The 21,333-nt window shown below is 34.7% G+C and overlaps 1 protein-coding gene across 2 annotated transcripts in view; it reads left to right on the top strand.

The window, feature by feature from the left end:
* The first annotated feature begins 562 nt into the window (after window positions 1–562).
* The window catches only part of znf185 (zinc finger protein 185 with LIM domain), a 24,447-nt gene continuing 3,676 nt past the window's right edge, over window positions 563–21,333 (top strand). Inside the window, exons 1-23 of one of the 2 annotated variants that reach the window (XM_073820508.1) lie at window positions 563–688; window positions 2,430–2,474; window positions 2,790–2,910; window positions 2,992–3,096; window positions 5,147–5,179; window positions 5,270–5,329; window positions 7,511–7,558; window positions 7,666–7,746; window positions 7,848–7,928; window positions 9,181–9,234; window positions 9,646–9,705; window positions 9,796–11,061; window positions 11,179–11,220; window positions 12,303–12,362; window positions 14,029–14,112; window positions 14,875–14,928; window positions 16,708–16,758; window positions 16,849–16,884; window positions 16,989–17,039; window positions 17,184–17,240; window positions 17,579–17,602; window positions 19,101–19,181; window positions 19,271–19,321. In XM_073820508.1, the coding sequence (XP_073676609.1) occupies window positions 2,465–2,474; window positions 2,790–2,910; window positions 2,992–3,096; window positions 5,147–5,179; window positions 5,270–5,329; window positions 7,511–7,558; window positions 7,666–7,746; window positions 7,848–7,928; window positions 9,181–9,234; window positions 9,646–9,705; window positions 9,796–11,061; window positions 11,179–11,220; window positions 12,303–12,362; window positions 14,029–14,112; window positions 14,875–14,928; window positions 16,708–16,758; window positions 16,849–16,884; window positions 16,989–17,039; window positions 17,184–17,240; window positions 17,579–17,602; window positions 19,101–19,181; window positions 19,271–19,321 (2,510 nt within the window). In that variant the 5' untranslated portion in view covers window positions 563–688; window positions 2,430–2,464. The remainder of the gene's footprint in view (window positions 689–2,429; window positions 2,475–2,789; window positions 2,911–2,991; window positions 3,097–5,146; window positions 5,180–5,269; window positions 5,330–7,510; window positions 7,559–7,665; window positions 7,747–7,847; window positions 7,929–9,180; window positions 9,235–9,645; window positions 9,706–9,795; window positions 11,062–11,178; window positions 11,221–12,302; window positions 12,363–14,028; window positions 14,113–14,874; window positions 14,929–16,707; window positions 16,759–16,848; window positions 16,885–16,988; window positions 17,040–17,183; window positions 17,241–17,578; window positions 17,603–19,100; window positions 19,182–19,270; window positions 19,322–21,333) is intronic. The other variant, XM_073820507.1, reaches the window with a different exon arrangement.

Here is a 21,333-nt window from a genome sequence, read left to right as displayed (position 1 = left end):
GCTACAGGGTTATTACATCCAAACTTAAAAAAAAAAGTTCTTTAAAACCTTATGAATTGTAAATACAAAGATTACTTTTCAAATTTGAAAATGTGGCATGTTTTAAAGTAGATGTTTCAATTCTTTCCTTATTCTTCATTAACTTCAAGTTCGTCCTTAGTCAGTGGCACAAGCTGTTATTTTTGGAAGCTTTTCTAGAACAGTCCCACAGGAACACCTTATGAGCTCGTACCATCCCTCTGGACACCGGTGTGTGTGTGCAGCCCTTTGTGTTTTCAGTCATGCAGAAGGCTGCTTAACCCTATCTCGACTCAACCAGTTCATCAGATTTTGTCATTTCCAGTTACTGTTTGATGTAGATTTGTCTGAATTTGGGCTGTAAATGCAACATAATTCGAGGAATAAAGGTGGGAGAGTAGTGTACCTCCCATTGCAGCCAAAACATGACGTACGTAAATACACACACACACAGGTACACACCTATAGGTTTGGTTGTCCTGGCCTACCTGACTGGCTGAGCGGGTCTGTGCCCACGCCCGTACCTGTTCGATGGAGAAGAGAGCTGTCAGTGAACACCTCCCCTGAATGTGTGTGTGTTTATTGACAGAGTTCATAATCAGTCAGTCGAAATCACTAGCACTTCTCAGTGCAACTGCCACCATACTGCAGCTAAACTGACATTAATAAGGTAGGTAATCTGTTCCTTTTTATAAAACCTTACAAACTACTGGTTTCTAATGTGTTATGGGACTTTTTGGGGTTGGCAACTTACTGCTACTGCTACTTACTGATAACATTTGATTTCAGTTCCTTATATATCTGCTGGTTTCATCTGTACTACCTGATATATAGCAGAGTCAAAGTGTTTTGGCTTTCATATCCTTAAATTTGGCTTTCGCTCAGTCTGTCACAATCACCATTTAAGCATGTTTGGTCTTGCACGAGCTGTGTTGACTCTTGAAGGTCGTTTTGTGGTGCAATCGTATGATTATAGGAGTGACTTTGGCCTTATGACTTTAGAAATTAATTTACTGGCAACAAGCCTTATGTCACATGCAGATGTGAGGCTTGAATTTGGACATTATATATCATGGTTTCTCGTCTTTGATCATTTGAAAGCATATTGTTCAGGCAAATCAAAAAATATGAAGGGTAGTTACGTGTGACAAAAAATAAAATACACACTGGGATGTTAAATTGGAAATCCACCAATCGCTATTTTAAACTTAAAGAAATTGTTTCTGGAAATAATAATGTAGTATTAACAAAAATGCAATGTTAGGGGCGTATTGAAACTTGCTGAATATGATCAGGTGTTCAGATTTTGTCATTGTCAGATGTGTGTTTGTGTTTTCTGCCTGGTTGGACAGGCTCTTCTACATGAGAAAAGAAGTCATGAATGATTTTTTGGATCTGTATCTTAGGTTCAAAACGACCTGATTACATAAATATTCATGATTTGTGGGCTATGTTGTAAAGAAACAAATAAGTAGTTTGACTTGCGTAACTGAACCTATTTTAGCGTTCCATCAATATGACTCTCCAACGTCTGTTTTCTGTGTTGGATGGAATGAATCTGTCAGTTTCTTGGAGAATTTCCTAAGTACATTTTTTTAGTTAGTGGGAATTTTGTGTAAGTTGTGTAATATTTTTTGGTTGCCAGTCTCGCAATGAGAAATTTATTTTGCGGTAGTTTACAATTTGTCACCTTTGTGTACATACAATTTATAACTTGAACCATTTATTAAAAAGAAATGCAGTGCGTTCAGCAATAAAACTAATATAATTATCTAATTCATTAATATATATACTACTATTCAAAAATGTGGGGTTGGTACAATTGATTGGTTTATTGATTTTAATAATCACTAAGACATAATATTATGAAATATTATAATTGAAAAGTTTTTTTCTGTTTAAATATATAAAAAATTAATTCAGGAAATTCTCCAAGAATCGGACAGATTTATTCCATCCAACACAGAAAACGTTGGAGAGTCATATTGATGGAATGCTAAAATAGTTTCAGTTACGCAAGTCAAACTATTTATTTGTTTCTTTACAAGCCTTTTTTTTTTAAGTTCATGGACATTTTCTTTAACCCCAAAACACAACACAATATTGTGTGTGGTTTAAAATATGGGTAAAACACTTTAAAAACTACAAAATTCATTGATATCAACACAGTACACTAGATCCTGTTTTTCGGACTTTTTTAGAGCACAGTCCTCAGTGTCACACGATCTTTTAGAAATCATTTGAATATGCTGATCTGCCGCTCAAGAAATATTTGTTCTATATATTTTAGTCCGCCTTTGCATTGTCAGTAGTCTTTATTTTGACAAAAAATGACCATGTAAATGAAAAATGAAAAGACAATAAATAAGATTAAGACAAATTTGTACTTTTGTACCCTTTTTTTAATCTAGGTGTCTTGAGGAAGTTTTTAGACCGTTTTGAGAAAATGTCCAAAGGTAAGTTGTTTGTTGTTGTCCAAACTGTCAGTGTTTGTGCATAAGTCAGAGCTATTAATTTATGGAATTCCACACTTACAACCAAAACAATGATGTCCTGCGTCACAGCATCAAATCCTGTCGTGCCACATGTCACACATTGCTTAACACACTCAACTTTCAGTTTTTTTTTCATTTTTTTCATTCTAAATACTCATCACATGTCTCATACAACTGTTACAATTGATGCAATCAACTTTTTGTTGTGTTCTAGTGATATCAAAATATGTCTTTGTATGTTTGTGTATGATAAGCTCTGGGCTGTCTTGATTTCAGAGGGGGACAGACAGTCGGTTTTGAAGACCACAAAGGTGCGCACCGCTCTGAAAGGAGATAACAGTTGGATACAGAGACGACAACAAGAAGATCTTGAGAAAGAGGAGGAGGAGAAACCATGGTGAGAAATACATTTCAGAACAAAGTTCAAAGTTCCACACACAGTACAATATGAATATATCTAACACATTCTCTCTTGTAGGATCTCTGAAGTGCGAGCAAACCGCTCAAACGGCGTGTTTGAAGAAACAAGTCCTGTTTCCTCACCCGTGGTCAATGCACCCCAGCCCAAACCTGACACAGAGAAGTATGCATTATTTTTTTATGTATTTTATTATTTATCATTTAGAAGGCCAAAATGAGCTAAAAATGTGAAAAATGGCTAGTCATTTGTGTACGCTCCTAAAAATAAAGGTGCTTCACAATGCCATAGAAGAACCTTTTTGTCGAAATGGTTCCATAAAGAACCTTTACCATCTGAAGAACCTTTCTGTTTCACAAAAGGTTCTTCGTGGCAAAAGAAGGTTCTTCAGATTATAAAAATGTAAGAAAAGAGATGGTTCTTTAAAGAACCTTTGACTGAATGTGTGTTCTTTGTTGAACCAAAAATGGTTCTTCTATGGCATTGCTTAAAGAACCTTTTGAAGCACCTTTATTTTTAAGAGTGTACTGTGCTCTGTTCTTTTGTGTTCATTGAAGACTTGACCAGTGTTGGGGGTAGCGCATTACGAGTAACGCAAGTTTCGTAATAATATTACTTTTTCCAAGTAACTAGTAAAGTAACACATTACTTTTTAATTGACAAGACAATATCTGAAACTTTTTCAAATAAGTAACGCTAGTTACTTTTTTTCCCGCATTTATTGTTTAAAAGCTCTCCTGCCCCCATGTTGAGAGAAATTGTGATGTTACTTTAGTTGAGAATAAATGTGAACATGCAATAATTCATCTCATTTACTAAAAGAACAGATACAGTATTCCTCAAAATGAATAAAAACAGTGAAATTCAATTCAAACCTGCAATAATTAAATGTAAAATAATGCAAATATCCTGTATTTAATCGAATTTTATTAACCGATGTCTTTGCTGCTGACCTTCCATGATCCAATTCATCCATACTAATGAGCAAAAATTACACAAGATAATCTAACATTTGTTTTCCTTTTTTTTTATTGCTGAAGAGTTGACATTTTTTGGCTTCTGGTGTGAAAAGGCTTTTACATTTGCCAAAAATAGAACTTTTTATATTAAAAGCAAACAAGCAAGCCCTGCCCAGATTCAAAAAGTAAGGTAACGCATAACTTTCCATAAAAAGTAACTAAGTAACGTAATTAGTTACTTTTTTAGGGAGTAACTCAATATTGTAATGCATTACTTTTAAAAGTAACTTTCCCCAACACTGGACTTGACACATCCCTGCATTTTCAATCATTTTCACAGATGAAAGCTACAAGAGCAATGCATGTAGAAATGTAGAAATAGAACATTTCAGGGTAGAAATAAGGAGTTGTGCAGCATTAAAATAAAAAACAAAACAAACAAAAAACAAAAAACGGAATGACTAGTTGTCCTTGGTAATGTGGTCTGTAAAGTTTAAATGCTGGTCAGACACCATTTCCAACTTCCTGGCAGACCAGGACCACTGTAATACTGTCAAGTTGGAACAAGAAGGAGAACTGCATGTCATCGGCATAACACTGGCAGGAAAATCAATGTTTTTGGATGATAGGTCACATCTATGTTGTCTATTTCAGAAAGCGACTAATAATCGAACCCTGAGGTTACACCAGCGGTTAGTTGACGCCAACACACCATGTAGAATCTGTCTGTACAGTAGTACTCAAATCAGTGAAGAGCAGTTCTGTGAACAATAAGGTAGACATAAGGATCTGATGAATTACTGTGTCGAAGGCTACAGAATGGTACAGCAGAATGAGGATGAATGATTGAGAGGGTACTTTGCTAACAAAGCAGGGCTTTGTTAGCAAAGCAAGGTTTCAATGTCTGCTTTTGAAGCTTGACTGATTGTTGTCTAGCTGGTTGTTCTATGAAAAAAGAAAGAAAGTGGTCTATGAAATGGACACGAGGAGTTATTATTATGAGATTATGTGCCTTTTAAGAAGTGGAGATAACTGATACTGTACTAGTGACAGAAGCGTAGGAGATATGGCTTGTAGAAAATAAGAGATAATAGGGTCAATTAATATGCAATATCTACACTTCTAAAAATAAATGTTCCAAAAGGGGATTTTCACAGTGGAAGAACCATTTCGTTTCCACAAAGAACCTTTCAGTTCTTAAAAGAGTCGTGTTTTTACATGTTAAAAATAACAGTGTTTTATTTTCAAATTCACAGATCAGGAACATCTAATTCTGGATACATAATCCGGTAATGAGAATGCTCTTTTAATCAAAGGTTATCGCTATCAACGCTGCCTTTGTATTATGTGTATTCATATGTGAAAATTTGCTTTTGCAGAGGGGTATTCAAAAAAACCGAAACCAAGCCAACATCCACTTCATCCGCAAATGGATATGCGTAAGAATATTATACTAGTATTATACAATTATACTAGTTTTATAGATATTACAACATCATGAAGTAAATTCCATTAAATGAATATAGGTGCATTTTTATAGTTAACCCATTTGTGCCCAAATTTTTCCGAATGGTTTCATGGACATATTTGTGTCCTATGTGAACATGTACTGCGTTTTTTTTTCCCCCGTTTTTTTTTCTTTCTTGAAAATTTAATTTGAATGTGCGAAATGGGCAAATATGTTGTATGCACCCCTTCAGTGTCAAAATTGAATAGGATGAGAACATTTGGCATCTTACTCAAAATAACTGATTTCAACACCCTGCTGAAAAAACCCCCAGCTAAAACCAGCCCAAGCTGGTTGGCTGGCCTTAGCTGGTTTAAGCTGGAAGTAGTTGGTTTTAGCTGGTCTCCCAGCCAGACCAGCTAAGGAAGTGGCCAAAACCCATCTAAAAGCAGCCTGCTGACCAGCTAAGACCAGGATGGATTACCAGCTAAAACCAGCCTAAACTGGTTTGCTGGTTTTAGCTGGTTTATGACCGAAGTAGCTGGTTGTAGCTGGTCCCCCAGCCTGGTTTTAGTTGGTTGTTCCAGCTGGTCTCCCAACCAGATCAGCTAAGAAAGTGGCCAAAACCCATCTAAAACCAGCCTTCTGACCAGCTAAGACCAGGTTGGATTGCCAGCTAAAACCAGCCTAAACTGGTTTGCTGGTTTTAGCTGGTTTAAGACAGAGGTAGCTGGTCCCCCAGCCTGGGTAGGCTGGCCAGGCTGGTTTTAGTTGGTTTACGATAGAAAGAAGCTGGTTTTAGCTGGTCTCCCAGCCTGACCAGCTAAGAAAGTGGCCAAAACCCATCTAAAAGCAGCCTGCTGACCAGCTAAGACCAGGATGGATTACCAGCTAAAACCAGCCTAAACTGGTTTGGTGGTTTTAGCTGGTTTATGACCGAAGTAGCTGGTTTTAGCTGGTCCCCCAGCCTGGTTTTAGTTGGTTGTTCCAGCTGGTCTCCCAGCCTGATCAGCTAAGAAAGTGGCCAAAACCCATCTAAAACCAGCCTTCTGACCAGCTAAGACCAGGTTGGATTGCCAGCTAAAACCAGCCTAAACTGGTTTGCTGGTTTATGACCGAAGTAGCTGGTTTTAGCTGGTCCTCCAGCCTGGTTTTAGTTGGTTGTTCCAGCTGGTCTCCCAACCAGATCAGCTAAGAAAGTGGCCAAAACCCATCTAAAACCAGCCTTCTGACCAGCTAAGACCAGGTTGGATTGCCAGCTAAAACCAGCCTAAACTGGTTTGCTGGTTTATGACCGAAGTAGCTGGTTTTAGCTGGTCCTCCAGCCTGGTTTTAGTTGGTTGTTCCAGCTGGTCTCCCAACCAGATCAGCTAAGAAAGTGGCCAAAACCCATCTAAAACCAGCCTTCTGACCAGCTAAGACCAGGTTGGATTGCCAGCTAAAACCAGCCTAAACTGGTTTGCTGGTTTTAGCTGGTTTAAGACAGAGGTAGCTGGTCCCCCAGCCTGGGTAGGCTGGCCAGGCTGGTTTTAGTTGGTTTACGATAGAAAGAAGCTGGTTTTAGCTGGTCTCCCAGCCTGACCAGCTAAGAAAGTGGCCAAAACCCATCTAAAACCAGCCTGCTGACCGCTACAACCAGCTAAAACCAGACTGGATGACCAGCTAAAATCAGCAAAAATAATCAGGTTAGCATCATGTTTAGGACCTTTTTTGTTGGTCTTAAAATCTGGTTGTTTGCTTGCGTGTCATTGAGATTTAAAACATTCAATTCAATTCAATTCAAGTTTATTTGTATAGCGCTTTTCACAATACAAATCGTTGCAAAGCAGCTGTACAAAAAATGTAGGCTACTACAATATATTTAGTAGCTTATTAGTGGTGACTACTGTATGTTAAGTCGATGTACATATGGTATAAATATAAAAAAAAAAATAATAATGGTGTAATCAAAAACAGATGATGAACACTAATAGTAATGATTATGTGTTGCAATCAAAAACATGAATAACATCTAGAAAAATATTTACAAAAGGAAAATGACAGCTCTATACTGTGGCAACTATAGTTGCCAGTGGGCTTAAATGGGTTAAGCTACATTATAATTTATGGTTTGTAATTGCTAATACAAGACAAAGCAGTTTTAATAGAATGCTGTGTGTCTTTCCTCCCTTAGCGGAATAAATAGTTTCAACAAAAAGCCATCTGAGAGTTACAAGAAAATGTAAGTTAGCCGAAAATACTCAAGCATGTGGGTCATGCACATAAAGCATTTGAGCTCATTTTAGCACATCTTCATTATGTTTATTTCCCTAAATTTTCTTCTCCCAGAGCCCCACACACAATTCGGTCCAGCAATGAAAAGACAGTGCAGTCTGAACCAACTCTGAGTACAGATGAAGTGGAAAAGAGGTGAGAGACCACACTCCACAGACTGATTTATCCAAGGTGACTTCATGTTCCTCTTCATAAAATAACCTTTTCTTTGTATATGTGTGTGTGTGTGTGTGTAGGACAGAGGTAGCCAGCAGTGTGCTGAAGGGATCGGCAGCAAATCGTCGTTCATACGTAATGTCAGCTGCAAAGAAATATGAGTAAGTGTCTGGAAATGTACCATATTAATACCATGGTACTTGCATAATAATATGTACCTTTAAGGTACTAATATACACACTTCAGGGCTAAATACGGTAAAAAGCTGTATATCTCCGGTGACAGCTCTTGTATCATTATAAATATTTTCTAAGTGTATCGCAATTGTATATTTTAGGGATGCACCGAAATGAACATTTTTGGCCGAAGCCAAACAAAATTACACACTGGACCGAAGGCCATTGCATAAATTAAATAGCCAATGTTTGCTTTTAACACTTTTGTCTCGCTTTTCAAAGAAAGAACATCAATTACAAAACAACTATTTAAAAATATTTATTTAACACTGAACATTTTTAACATTCTAGGAGACATTATAGCCTACCAACAAACCACAATTTAACTTAAAATTAATAAGTTGGTAAAATAATATCTTTGGCCATTTTTAAGACCCCCTTTCTTAAATCAGGCATGTGTTTTAAATGTACAAATAAATGCAGCCTTGCTGAGCAAAGGAGAACGTTACAATAAATGTATTAATAGAGCTGTTGTAATGATTTTTATCATTATTATTGTCTTGCTTTTTTATTCTAATTTACAGAATAAACAGTGAAATTACAATACTAACATTTATGAATGACTTACCCGCAAGAAGACCTCAGTGCTACTTTTTGCTGACAGCAGCAGATTTATGAATGATTCACATTATGCAGATTTCAATCACGCTTTGGACTTTGAACTGTCAGAATAAATACAATTTGTGTGTATTAGACAACATAATGTTCTGTAGTTTATTTACTAATGGTTAATAATTTCGGTTGCCGAACATTCAGTGCATCCCTAGTATGTTTTTATAATTTCATGAGAAGTTCTCACTATTTTACTATAAATAAATAACATTACTATCAACAAAACAACAACCTATAAAATTCGTATTTGTATTTTTAAATTAACAATGGAATGAATTTGTATTTATTAAAACAAAGCTTTTTCAGCATGTTTACATTTATTTAAAAATAATACCTATAAGACACAGTAACAAATGTCATATTTCATATATATATTTTTTTGTCAACTAATGTTTAGCTGTTCTTTTTATAATAGTGAACTTTAATAGTTAATTTAAGGCATGTGACTTTTCCCCATTCATTCTTAATTACTTCTCCTCTGTACCACTACAGTATGTGGTAAAAATATTAAGATGAATGCATTTCTTATTTCTCACTGCACAATGTTTACATTTAATATCTCCAGATCTTCAGAGAAGCCTGACAGCTCTGCTGATATAGTGACTTTTGTTGCCAAAAGGTACTAGCGCACACAAACCAATGTAAATATATTGTTAAAAATAAAGGTGCTTCACGATGCCATAGAATAACCTTTTTTTGTCGAAATGGTTAAATAAAGAACCTTTACCATCTGGAGAACCTTTCTGTTTCACAAAAGGTTCTTTGTGGCAGAAGAAGGTTCTTCAGATTACAAAAAGGTAAGAAAGAGATGGTTCTTTAAAGAACTTTGACTGAATGGTTCTTCTATGGCATCGCTGTAGAGAAGAACCTTTTGAAGAAACTTTATTTTTAAGAGTGTAGGATGAAAACAGGTGACAGAGTTGATGAAAAAAATCTGTATTAAGTTCAAGTTTCCCACTTTACCTGTGCAAACCCTGTATGCTATCACCATTATCCTCATCCTCTTTGCTTTTGCACATGTGGTTTGTAGGGTAGAGATCACTGATGATGAAGAAACTACAGCATCTGTTAAGTCTGTGCCTGTGCAAAGGTAATCTGCACAACATCTGTCAGTTATACAACATCATGGTCCTATTTCTTGTTTAACAGTGTCTCAATTGTAATTTTATTTTATTTACAGTGTTAAAACAAACACTGAACCAGTGGTGAAGGAGGTCAAGCCAGCAGCACCTGAAATTAAATCTGAACCTAAGCCAGTGACTAAAACTAACCCGACAACACAAACTAAAATAACAACCGAAGCTAACGCTACATCAGAATCTAAACCATTGCTAGAAAATACAACACAGGCTAAAACAGCATCTGAGCCTAAACCAGCTTCTCAACCTAAACCAGCAACTGAAACTACAACAGTGGTGGAAACTAGACCTGCAGCACAAACTAAAACCGTAACTGAACCTAAACCAGTCGAAACTAAACCTACAACTGAAATTAAAACAGCAATTGAAACTAAAACACAAACTACAACAGCAACTGATCTTAAACCCACTCCTAAACCAGCTGAAATTAAACCTACAACTGATCCTAAAACAGCAATTGAGACTAAAACACAAACTACAACAGCAACTGATCCTAAACCCACGTCAGAACCTAAACCAGTTGAAACAAAACCTACAACAAAAACTGAACCTAAACCCGCAATTGAAACTAAAACAGCAATTGAGACTAAAACACAAACTACAACAGCATCTGAAACTAAACCTGCAACACAAACTACAACAGCAACTGATCCTAAACCCACATCAGAACCTAAACCAGTTGAAACAAAACCTACAACAAAAACTGAACCTAAACCAGCAATTGAAACTAAAACAGCAGTTGAAACTAACACACAAGCTACAACAGCATCTGATCTTAAACCCACACCTAAACCAGCTGAAATTAAACCTACAACTGAACCTAAACCATCAACTGAGACTAAAACGGCAACAGAAACTAAACCTACCACACAAACTACAACAGCAACTGAATCTAAACAAGTAGTCGAAACTAAATCTACAACACAGACTACAATAACAAGTCATTCTACACCCACACCAGAACCTAAAATAGTTAAACCTATAACTACAAATGAGCCTAAACTTGCAACTGAAACTAAAACAGTAACTGAATCTAAACTAGTGTCTGAGACTAAATCTTCCACAGCAAGTGACCCTAAACCCACATCAGAAACTAAACCAGTTGCAACTAAACCTACAACAACTGAAACTAAAACAGAACTTGAACCAAAGCCAGCAGCTGTGACTAAACCTACAACAGCAACTGACCCTAAACCCACATCAGAACCTAAACCAGTGACTGGACCTAAAACAGAACCTGAGGCTAAATCGACAACTCAGCTGAAACCAGCACCTGAAACCAAGCCTGCGCCAGTTCCAGAGAAAAGGTTTGCTCTATTAATGTTCATATTTATCAGAAATGTAAATGATATCATATCTGATGTTGATTATATAGCCTTTGAGTCTTACATGTTGATAGATTTTGTTCTGTTTTTCTTTTTTAGCCTCACAGACACCCTGATATCCTTCAACACAGAGCATGCCAGGTATAAGATGATCTGATTCATGCATAATAGCATCCGTCATATAAAGATTACGTTCATTAATCTCAGTGCTATTCATGTGTAACGGGATTTCACACAGTATTAATGAGTTCACAGCAGAGAGTGAGAAGGCTAATATTGTTGCTGTTTATCTGACCTCACTGTCATGTGGATTTATTGCATTTATTGCCATGTGATAGTTTAATGCAATACCAGATAACCTTGTCAATTCACACAGTCACAGACATGATCTAAACTCACTCTTAGGGATATATATATATATGTTTATAATGACCATAGGCAGCCTTAATTGTAACTCAAGAAATACCAATTTAGTTGTGTACCATTCATGCAAACCAGTAAATGAACATATCCAGTGAAAATATTAGCTTCTGCTTAAGTTTGTTTATTTATCCTATAAACATATTCCCCTGGTTTCATAGACAAGTCCAAGCTGTTTCAGCTGATAGAAATTTGCACTGATTGATCTTAAAATATATCAGTGCCCTTTTTTTGTCTCAAGTAATTTTTTTTTTTTTTTTGCTCTAAAGCATGTTAAAATACTTAAATATCCTAATTGAACTATGGTCTAATCCTGGCTTAGTTTAAGCCCTGTCTGTGGAACAAACCCTTTTATGTTGTATATATTCTCAGTTTCTCACCTTGATGTTATCCTAAAGCAGGGGTGGGGAGCGTTGATCCTGGAAGGCTGCTTCAGAGAGTTTAGCTCCAACCCTAGTCAAACACAAATGAGCAAGCTAATCAAGGTCTTCAGGATATAGAGGTAGGTATTTTTTTCAGGGTTGGAGCTAAACTCTGCAGGACAGTTGCCCTCCAAAATCAACATTCCCCACTCCTGTTCCAAAGCTATATGACCTTCTTTTTGTTTTTGTTGGACTACATTGACCAAACTTACTGTGAGAGGGTTTAACCCATCTAAGCACATATTAGGTGGACGACTATTACTACTAACATTTTAAAATATGCTGTTTTGTAAGCTACCACTAGAGGACAGGAGAGCTCTACAATATACTCAAAATAAAGATTTTGATGCGACATCATTACTGTATTTCTTCATCTTGCAGTTCTAGGAAAGCAGATCCAGGAGTCGATCTTCTCAGTCAGGATCTGCTCACAGACACCAGGTGAGAGAGGCTGAATGCACATATGTGACCCTGGACCACAAAACCAGTCATAAGGTTAAATTTTACAAAACTGAGATGTATGCATCATATGAAAGCTCAATAAATAAGCTTTCTATTGATGTATGGTTTGTTAGGATAGGACAATATTTGGCCGAGATACAACTATTTGAAAATCTGAAATCTAAGGGTGCAAAAATTCAAAATACTGAGAAAAACACCTTTAAAGTTGTCCAAATTAAGTTCTTAGCAATGCATATTACTAATCAAAAATTACATTTTGATAGGTTTACAGTAGGAATTTTACAAAAAATCTTCATGGAACATGATCTTTACTTAATTTCCTAATGATTTTTGACATAAAAGAAAAATCAATAATTTTGACCCATACAATGTATTTTTGGCTATTGCTACAAATATATCCCAGCGACTTAAGACTGGTTTTGTGGTCCAGGGTCACATATGGTTATTATTGAAATTATTTTGGATCCATAGGGGAGTGTAACGTACAAAACAGAGGCTGTGGTCGTTCTGTAAAATTGAAGTCTCATATACCTATGTACAAAATGACTTGAACCTTGATTGTGAGGCCTAAGGTTATTTTAAGGCGAGACACTGCAGATAAAAAAAAAAAGACTTACTTACTCAGTTGATTGATGACATTGATAATTGCAAACATTTTTTGTATTACAAGTTTTCTAAAATGTTAGGTTTTAATATGCAAATGAGTCATTTAATTAAATATGCGCTCATTGCATACATTTCTAGTGCAAAAATCTAAACACTGGATGAAGTCAGTTTTAAAATTCTTGTTTAATTTTTTTTTTTTTTACATATTAGAGTCAAATGTTTTTACAGAGGGGATTTTGGGTATCTCATTTTGTCACTCCATAATTCAGAAAATATATTTTTTACAGTTTTTTGTGGAACATAATGTTTTATAAAATCAAGCTAATCATAAATGAACAAATCCCTCTGTAAAAACCTTCAGGATATAGACAGGAATAAAAATGTAAAGTTTGGTGTGAGTAAGTGTTACTGAAGTGGAGATTTATGGCTCAGTGTAGGAGACAAAAACTAATTTTGAGAAAACGGCCTTTAAAAATATGTATTGTAATTAAAATCTATTGACACAAATAGATAAAGTGCTATAAAAGAAACACTTAAAGGAGTCTTTTGGATGTTTTCTTTCCACTAGTCTGAAAAAACACTTTATGAAAAACCAAAAAGCCCAAAATCTCAAACTTGACCGTTGCGTGAAAAAACTGTTTTCGCCTGCAATTTCTCCTCTTAATATAAACCTGTCTTTATTATCTCTCTGCATGTTTTAAGATTTATGTAATTATAAAATGTAATTTATTACATAGATTTTTATATAAACTTATATAAAAGTTGTCTCCCCAACTATCATTCAACCACTATAACTGGTAATCATGTTACTGTCAACCCCTGTTGTCTTAATAACGGCTTTGTTATATACAGTATATTACAGTATTATTACAGTATTACATGTATTTACCCTGAGCTGGCACAATGCAATTTACACATTAACACATTATTTACATTAATAAAATGTTTACAGACTTACACTAATGTTATTGTAAACATCTGGAAAAGGCACTTGTTGTATAGAATCAACTGTTAAATAATCTGAATGTTTCCTCTGTAGTTCTCTGCCTCAGACAAACAAGACACATAAAAGTCTGGACCTGCTCGCAGATGATCTTATTCCCTTCGATACTAGTACCACCAGGTGATTTTTTGCACTTTCTATGAAGCCCGTATTTATAATTCATTATAAGGGTACTCTTAAGGCATTATAATGAATGCATAATGCATTTTATTAAAAAAAAAAAACTTGTTGTGTCATCTCATGAGTATTCATAAGGACAGTTTTAATGTTTTATAATTTGTAGTTATTTGTAAATAAGTAACTCTGCAACTGCATGTCAACTAGCAGTAATTATTAGTAGTAGTGTGCTAAATATATGCTAACACCGTATTTTGATAGCCTAACCTTAACCTAAGTCTACTGATACTCTAAGGAGTGATAGTTGACATGTAGTTCGGAAAGTTGCTTATAGTCAATAAACTAAGGGGACCATCAAAATGAAACATAATATAATGTAAAAAAAAAAAAAAAATGTAAAATGATATAGTCCATTATAAATGAAGTAGATTTAATATGGTGACCATTGGGTGTTATAAATAATCATAATCTTAAAAATTATAACCTCAAATACCAAAGTATTATAATTGTTGTTATGATTATTCAGTTTTTTATAATGCGTTACGCATTCATTATAATGCCTTAGAAATGCCTTTATAATGCATTCGTTTTTTTTTTTCATTCATGTAACTGTCATTTCTTAGTTTTGACAATAAGTATGTTAGATTGCCAATCATTTAAAAATGATTAATAATGTAAAAATGGCATAAAAGAAGCTTAGAAAACCATGAAGACTTCACTCAAGTATTGAAGTGTAACTAACAGTTTTGTATTCCCCTCTTTCAGAACCAGCACTGACTACACTTACACCTGGAGAACCCGGACTGAAGATATTAAGAGGTACATTGTTTTTCTTTTTCTGTTTTTTCTTTTCTTCAGTCGTGTCCAAACCCGTTCCTGAAGGGTCACTGTCCTGCTGAGTCCAGCTAATGAATGTCTTCAGACTTAGGGCCTGTCCGAAATCGCACCCTAAACCCTTGCATTTTTCTTCTGAGTTCACACTTTCATGATGTAATGCCACTTTGACTGTCTGGTCTGCAGTGCTCGCCTCAGAGCTGCGCATCGAGGATACATGTCTATTTTTAAAAATAAAGGTGCTTCACGATGCCATAGAAGAACCTTTTTTGTCTAAATGGTTCCATAAAGAATCTTTAACGTCTGAAGAACCTTTCTGTTTCACAAAAGGTTCTTTGTGGCAAAAGAAGGTTCTTCAGATTATAAAAAGGTAAGAATAAGGTTCTTTAAAGAACCTTTGACTGAATGGTTCTTTGTGGAACCAAAAATGGCTCTTCTATGGCATCACTTGAAGAACCCTTTAAAGCACCTTTATTTTGAAGATTGTAGCAGCCACAAAGCGGCAAATTTCCAGGCAAATGTGTCGGAGCTGCTTGTAGCTGAACACTGCAGGACATTGGCCCACCAAGAGCAGGATTGAACACCCCTGTCATAAAGGGTTCTTGTGTGTCAAGCAAGCATTTAATCTGTGTTTGAGATGTCATGCAAACCACCCAAACATCGCCTTTTTGCTTTATTACAAAATGGTAAATGTGTTGATAATTGTGTTGATCTAAGTATTATGGTTTGCAATTGATCGAAATTCAGTTTCAATTTCAATTTCGGCTTCAAACGATCATGAAAATACAGTAATCCAGATGAAACGATTATTGCGCCCCATTCTGCCCCCCTTTCCAGTGGTGTGCTTTGGCTCCTCCATAAAAGCCTAATTTCACATGCAAAACAGCAAAATCATGTAACGTGACTTTCATAAAATGGGACGTGCTTGATTTATTAATGTTTCTTTGATGTTTTTAAAAGGGAGAAAGAGAGCTTGCGCTGTTCTGTGTATATTCCTTCTGCCGTCTCTGTGCTTAATGTTAATAAAACATAAAAATACAAAAAGAAAAAATCACTCGCTGCTCTTGAATGAAGGACTTTTATAGTTTTAATAAGAAACAAAGCATGTTTAACTAGTACAGTGAAGACACTGTTTATTTGACATTCAAATAATCACATTCAGTTTATGTAGTAGGCTGTTAGACTACTTTAGACTAGCATAAAAGTTTTCTTTTATGCACTGTTTTTTTTTTTTTTTCGTTTTTACTGCTATATTTAAATTAATCACTAATTTAAAGGTGTGGACCCAGTCATAATCGTGTTAAATAATCGTGATTACAATATTGACCAAAATAATCGTGATTAAAATTTTTGCCATAATCGAGCAGCCCTACTAAGTATACACTACAGCCTTCAGCAAAACAGTCCTGTGCTGTATTGTCTCAGCATAACACTGCAAAAAATATTTTCTTACTTAAATTTTGTGTCTTGTTTCCAGCCAAAAATATCTAAAAATTCTTAAATTAAGGACAAGTCAAATTTAAGTGTGTTTTTACTTGAAACAAGCAAAATAATCTGCCAATGGGGTAAGAAAAATAATCTTGTTTACTGTTTGAAATAAGATTGTCTTGCTTACCCCATTTGCAGATTATTTTGCTTGTTCTAAGCTAAAACTCATTTTTGATTTAAGAATTTTTTGATATTCTGGCTGGTAACAGGGAAAAAAAATCCATTTGCATATGATGGTGCATGCTATTAAGCTCAGTTTGTTTGTTTGTTTTTCAGCTCATATGATGAATTTGATCCAATACGAACATCGAGTGAACCTACAAAGAGGTAATGATTCTGACTGAAAGCTGAAATCCTCACTGTTTAACAGTCACACATGGCAACACCTCATTCTCTGTCTAAATGTGTCTTTCATAGCCCTGAATGGTACGCCCCTCCAGACCAGGACTCAAGGTAATTGTGCAGATTCATATATCAGGCTGTTTGCTAAAATTATGATAATGATTATCATGATACAGTTTGTCATAATAGTGAAAATTTTAATATTATATTTTCAGTTCCACAGATACATTCAATCATTATCAGCATCCTGTGGATTTAGTTGCTGAGTGAGTATAAATCATTTGACATGGTTTTCAAAATTTGATTTGATTTATATTTTTTATAAAAAAAAATTTAATATATAAATTGTGTTCACAGTGCATTTGATTAAATAACAATATTAATCAGGATGTTGTGTGCTTAATTAATAGCACGCCAGGCATTTTGGTTTCCTTGGCTGAAGATGTCAGTCCAACTGATACTAGGAGGTAATTCAGCACTGCATAACTGTTACTCCAAAAGCTCATCTTTATTAACACAGCTCATTTCTTGGCCCAACACCTGGGCCTGTCTGTGTCGATTCATATTGTTTGCATAGAGATCTTTGCAATGAAAAGTCAATAACATAATGGGTTAATGTCCTGGAGAAGGAAGTAGCGAGGTAGTTTGAGTCAAACCCAACCCTAAAACTCCACCTGAGCTTTAGATAAACTCTCTCACAGCATCAAAAGGACTTTCACACGTGTGCACACGCTCTCTGGAAATAAAACTAGCCTTCTTATCACCGGATCCCTTTTAACAGCCACATTTGTTTCTTTTTTCACAGTGACTGGGAGACAGACATGGAGAGGTAAGAGCTGCTGTTCATTGAGTGAAGTTCATTGCATACGCAAAGGCTTTAATAAATAAGACTTAAAACAATAATTCAAGTAAATTCCACTATTTATAGATCTGCTTGAGATGATGAGGTTACTAAAGACGAGGATATCTGACTAAATTGTCAATACTTCTTGTTTAAAAAATTCTTATTAACAGACAGTGGGAATGTTGATATATGAAATGTATGATTTTAAATTAATTTGTTATTTATTATATTTTTAACATGATTAGTTTAAATATCATCATGTGAATCCCTTTGGAAGTTTTCCCTGGCTGTCAAGCAATATTTTAGACCAAACAAAAAAGATATATATACAAAGAAAAGTATATATATATATATATATATATATAGTACTAAAAGCTTTTCTTACTTAGATTTTTTGTCTTGTTTCCAGCCAAAATATCAAAAAATTCTTAAATCAAGAACGATTTTCTAGACTAGTAAAAATTATTTTCTTGTTTTCAGAAAAAAAAACAAGTCAAAATTAAGTGCATTTTTGCTTGAAACAAGCAAAATAATCTGCCAATGGGGCAAGAAAAATAATCTTGTTTTCTAGTTTTTGCTTGTTCTAAGCAAAAACTCACTTAATTTTGACTTTTGTTTTCTGAAAACAAGAAAATAGTTTTTACTTGGCTAGAAAATGCTTCTTGATTTAGGAATTTTTAGATATTTTGGCTGGAAACAAGACAAAAAATCCAAGTAAGAAAGGCATATTTTGCAGTGTGTGTATATATATATATATATATATACTAATATTATATTTATATATATATATATATAAAATAATAAAAAAAAAAAAAAAATATATATATATATATATATATATATATATATATATATATATATATATATACAAATATTAAATATGGAGTAATGATTAATGTTTAATATTAACTTCCAGACTTATTGCACATTTTGTGAAGACAGGGGAAGCTTTTCCAAGCTTATGTATAATATCTCATATTTGTAATAACATACTTTTAGGACACTTTGAAGTCCTGATGTTCCCTAAAGATTAAAATAAATAATTAAAAGTTGTTGTTCTTGATGTTTTCAACAAAAGTATTTTTTAAACGGGATTAACAAGCATTGAACTGTCCAGTCTGGCCAAATCTTCATGTAATACTCATGTATTGGTCACAGGGGCTAAACTAGCTTTTCCTGTTCAGCATCTGATTTCAGAATTAAGTAGCAGAGCGCTGGAGCAAAAGATATAGGGCAGGTTTTCTAGGGCAACAGCTAAATAAGTATAGCCCTGCTTTAGGTCTTGGGTTACTCATTGTTTCTTCAAAGATCTTGCTGAAATAGTGCCTTTCTTTATATTTTCACCCTTTAGTCCATCCTCTGTAGTCAAACACAGTGTATGAGTGCATGAGAACCTTCTAATGTGCATGGTACATCAGAGGTCACGTTTTGTTGTCTGAGACTTTCTAAGATTTCTAACATAATGACTATTTTTGTCTTATAGTTACAAAACCAGCACCAAAACAAGCACCAGAACAGTGCAGAGTTCTGACCAGGACAAGTTACCAGAATCTGACTCCAGGAAGTATGTGGGAAGATATTATTTTGATGAAAGCCTGATTATTTTAACCTGAGCCTGTTGAATGTCTGATCTTTCTTGTTTTCTGTTTTTAGGAACTTTGTCTATGTTAAGGAATATCTGAATGACTCACGTGCTGATGGCAGGTAACCTGGAGGCTTTATATTCTTACAAAAATTTTCTGCTGTTATAATCATTTTGCCAATGAGCGGTTCTCAATTTGTTGGCCTCAGGTATAAAACCATCCTAAATTTGATGGATGCATCTCTTAAATATGTGCATGTGTGATTCATAGAATGCACAGACGCTCTTTCAGATGTGATCACCAAGATCACAGTCATTTTCCAAATCCTTTAATTTAGAACAGCGAACTGCAAGAACATCTTACATTTCCAAAAACCTGCAGTACCGCTAAGCACTTTTCCACGTCAAAAGCAGTTTTTACAAACATGAGTGTTGGTGTGGATTTATCTCTGTGTACGCATACTTTATAAATGAGGCCCCAGATTTAAGACTCTTAAGACACTAGGGATGCACCCAAATGAAAATTCTTGGTCGAAGCCAAACAAAATTGAACACTGGGATGAAGGCAGATTACCGAACACGGTTTTTCATGTTTTTTTTTTTAAACATTGCATAAATTAAATAGCCAAAATGTGCATTTTACATTTTTGTTTTGCTTAAAAAAAAAAAAAAATCCAACATTTTTAACATTCTAGTAGACATTTAGCCTACCAACAAAGCACAACTTAACTTAAAATTAATAAGTTAGTAAAACAATATTCTTTGGCCATTTTTAAGACCCCCTTCTTGAATCAGGCATGTGTTTTTAATGTACAAATAAATGCAGCCTTGCTGAGCAAAGGAGAATGTTAGAATAAGCAGTGTTGGGGTTAACGCATTACAAGTAACGCAAGTTGCCAAGTAACTAGTAAAGTAACGCATTTTTATACTTTATAACTGACAAGAAAATATCTGAGTTACTTTTTCAGATAAGTAACGGCATTTACTTTTCCCCCCATTTATTGATTAAAAGCTCTCCTGTTCCCATGTTGAGAGAAGTTGTGAGTAAGATGTTACTTTAGTTCTAGAATAAATGTGAACATGCATTAATTCATCTCACTCACTAAAAAAACAGATACAGTAATCCTCAAAATGAATAAAAACTGTGAAATTCAACGCAAACCTGCAATAATTAAATATGTTAAATAATACAAATATTCTTTATGTATTTAATCCCATTTTATTAACCGATGTCTTTGCTGCTGACCTTCGATGATGCAATTCATTCATACTAAGCAAAAATTACTCAAGATAATCTAACATTTGTTTTCCTTTTTTTTTTTTTTTTTTTTGCTAAAGAGTTGACATTTTTTCTTCTGCGGTCTACTGTACAGACGTGAAATTACTTTTCTCTAAGCCTGAGGCTTTTGTTGTGAAAAGGCTTTTACATTTATGAATGTTGACTTCTATTTTTGCGGAACACCACAAGAAGACCTTAGTACTACTTTTTGCTGACAGCAGCAGATTTATGAATGATTCTTATCACACAGATTTTCCTCGCTTTGGACTTTGAACCCTGACTAATGCTTATTATTATTTGCTATTTTCGGCCGAATAATTTTGGTTGCTGAACATTCGGTGCATCCCTACTCCACACAAAACTGCTTACATGTGATACATAAGTAATACAATTAAGCCAAAAATCAGCACTGAAATGAATTAACGTGACTATGAAATGCATACACTGTAAAAAGTTTTCACCAGATTCAACCTAAAAAGCCAAGTTTAGCAGCTGCCTTAAATTTTTAAGTTAAATCAGCTTAAAACTACAAGTCATTTTAACTTATTACAATAAAATGAGTTGATTTAACTTGAGATGAAATTATGTAAATTGATTTAACTTAAAAACTTAAGTTTAGCAGCTGCCTTAAAATTTTAAGTTAACTCAGCTTAAAACTACAAGTCATTTTAACTTATTACAATAAAATGAGTTGATTTAACTTGAGATGAAATTATGTAAATTGATTTAACTTAAAAACTTAAGTTTAGCAGCTGCCTTAAAATTTTAAGTTAACTCAGCTTAAAACTACAAGTCATTTGAACTTATTACAATAAAATGAGTTGATTTAACTTGTGAGTTGAAATTACGTAGGTT

The sequence above is a fragment of the Garra rufa genome, chromosome 16 (assembly GCF_049309525.1).
Source record: "Garra rufa chromosome 16, GarRuf1.0, whole genome shotgun sequence".
Classification (NCBI taxonomy): Eukaryota; Metazoa; Chordata; class Actinopteri; order Cypriniformes; family Cyprinidae; genus Garra; species Garra rufa.
The sequence above is the reverse complement of the archived record's forward strand: the minus strand, read 5'-3'. Positions and strand labels throughout refer to the sequence as shown.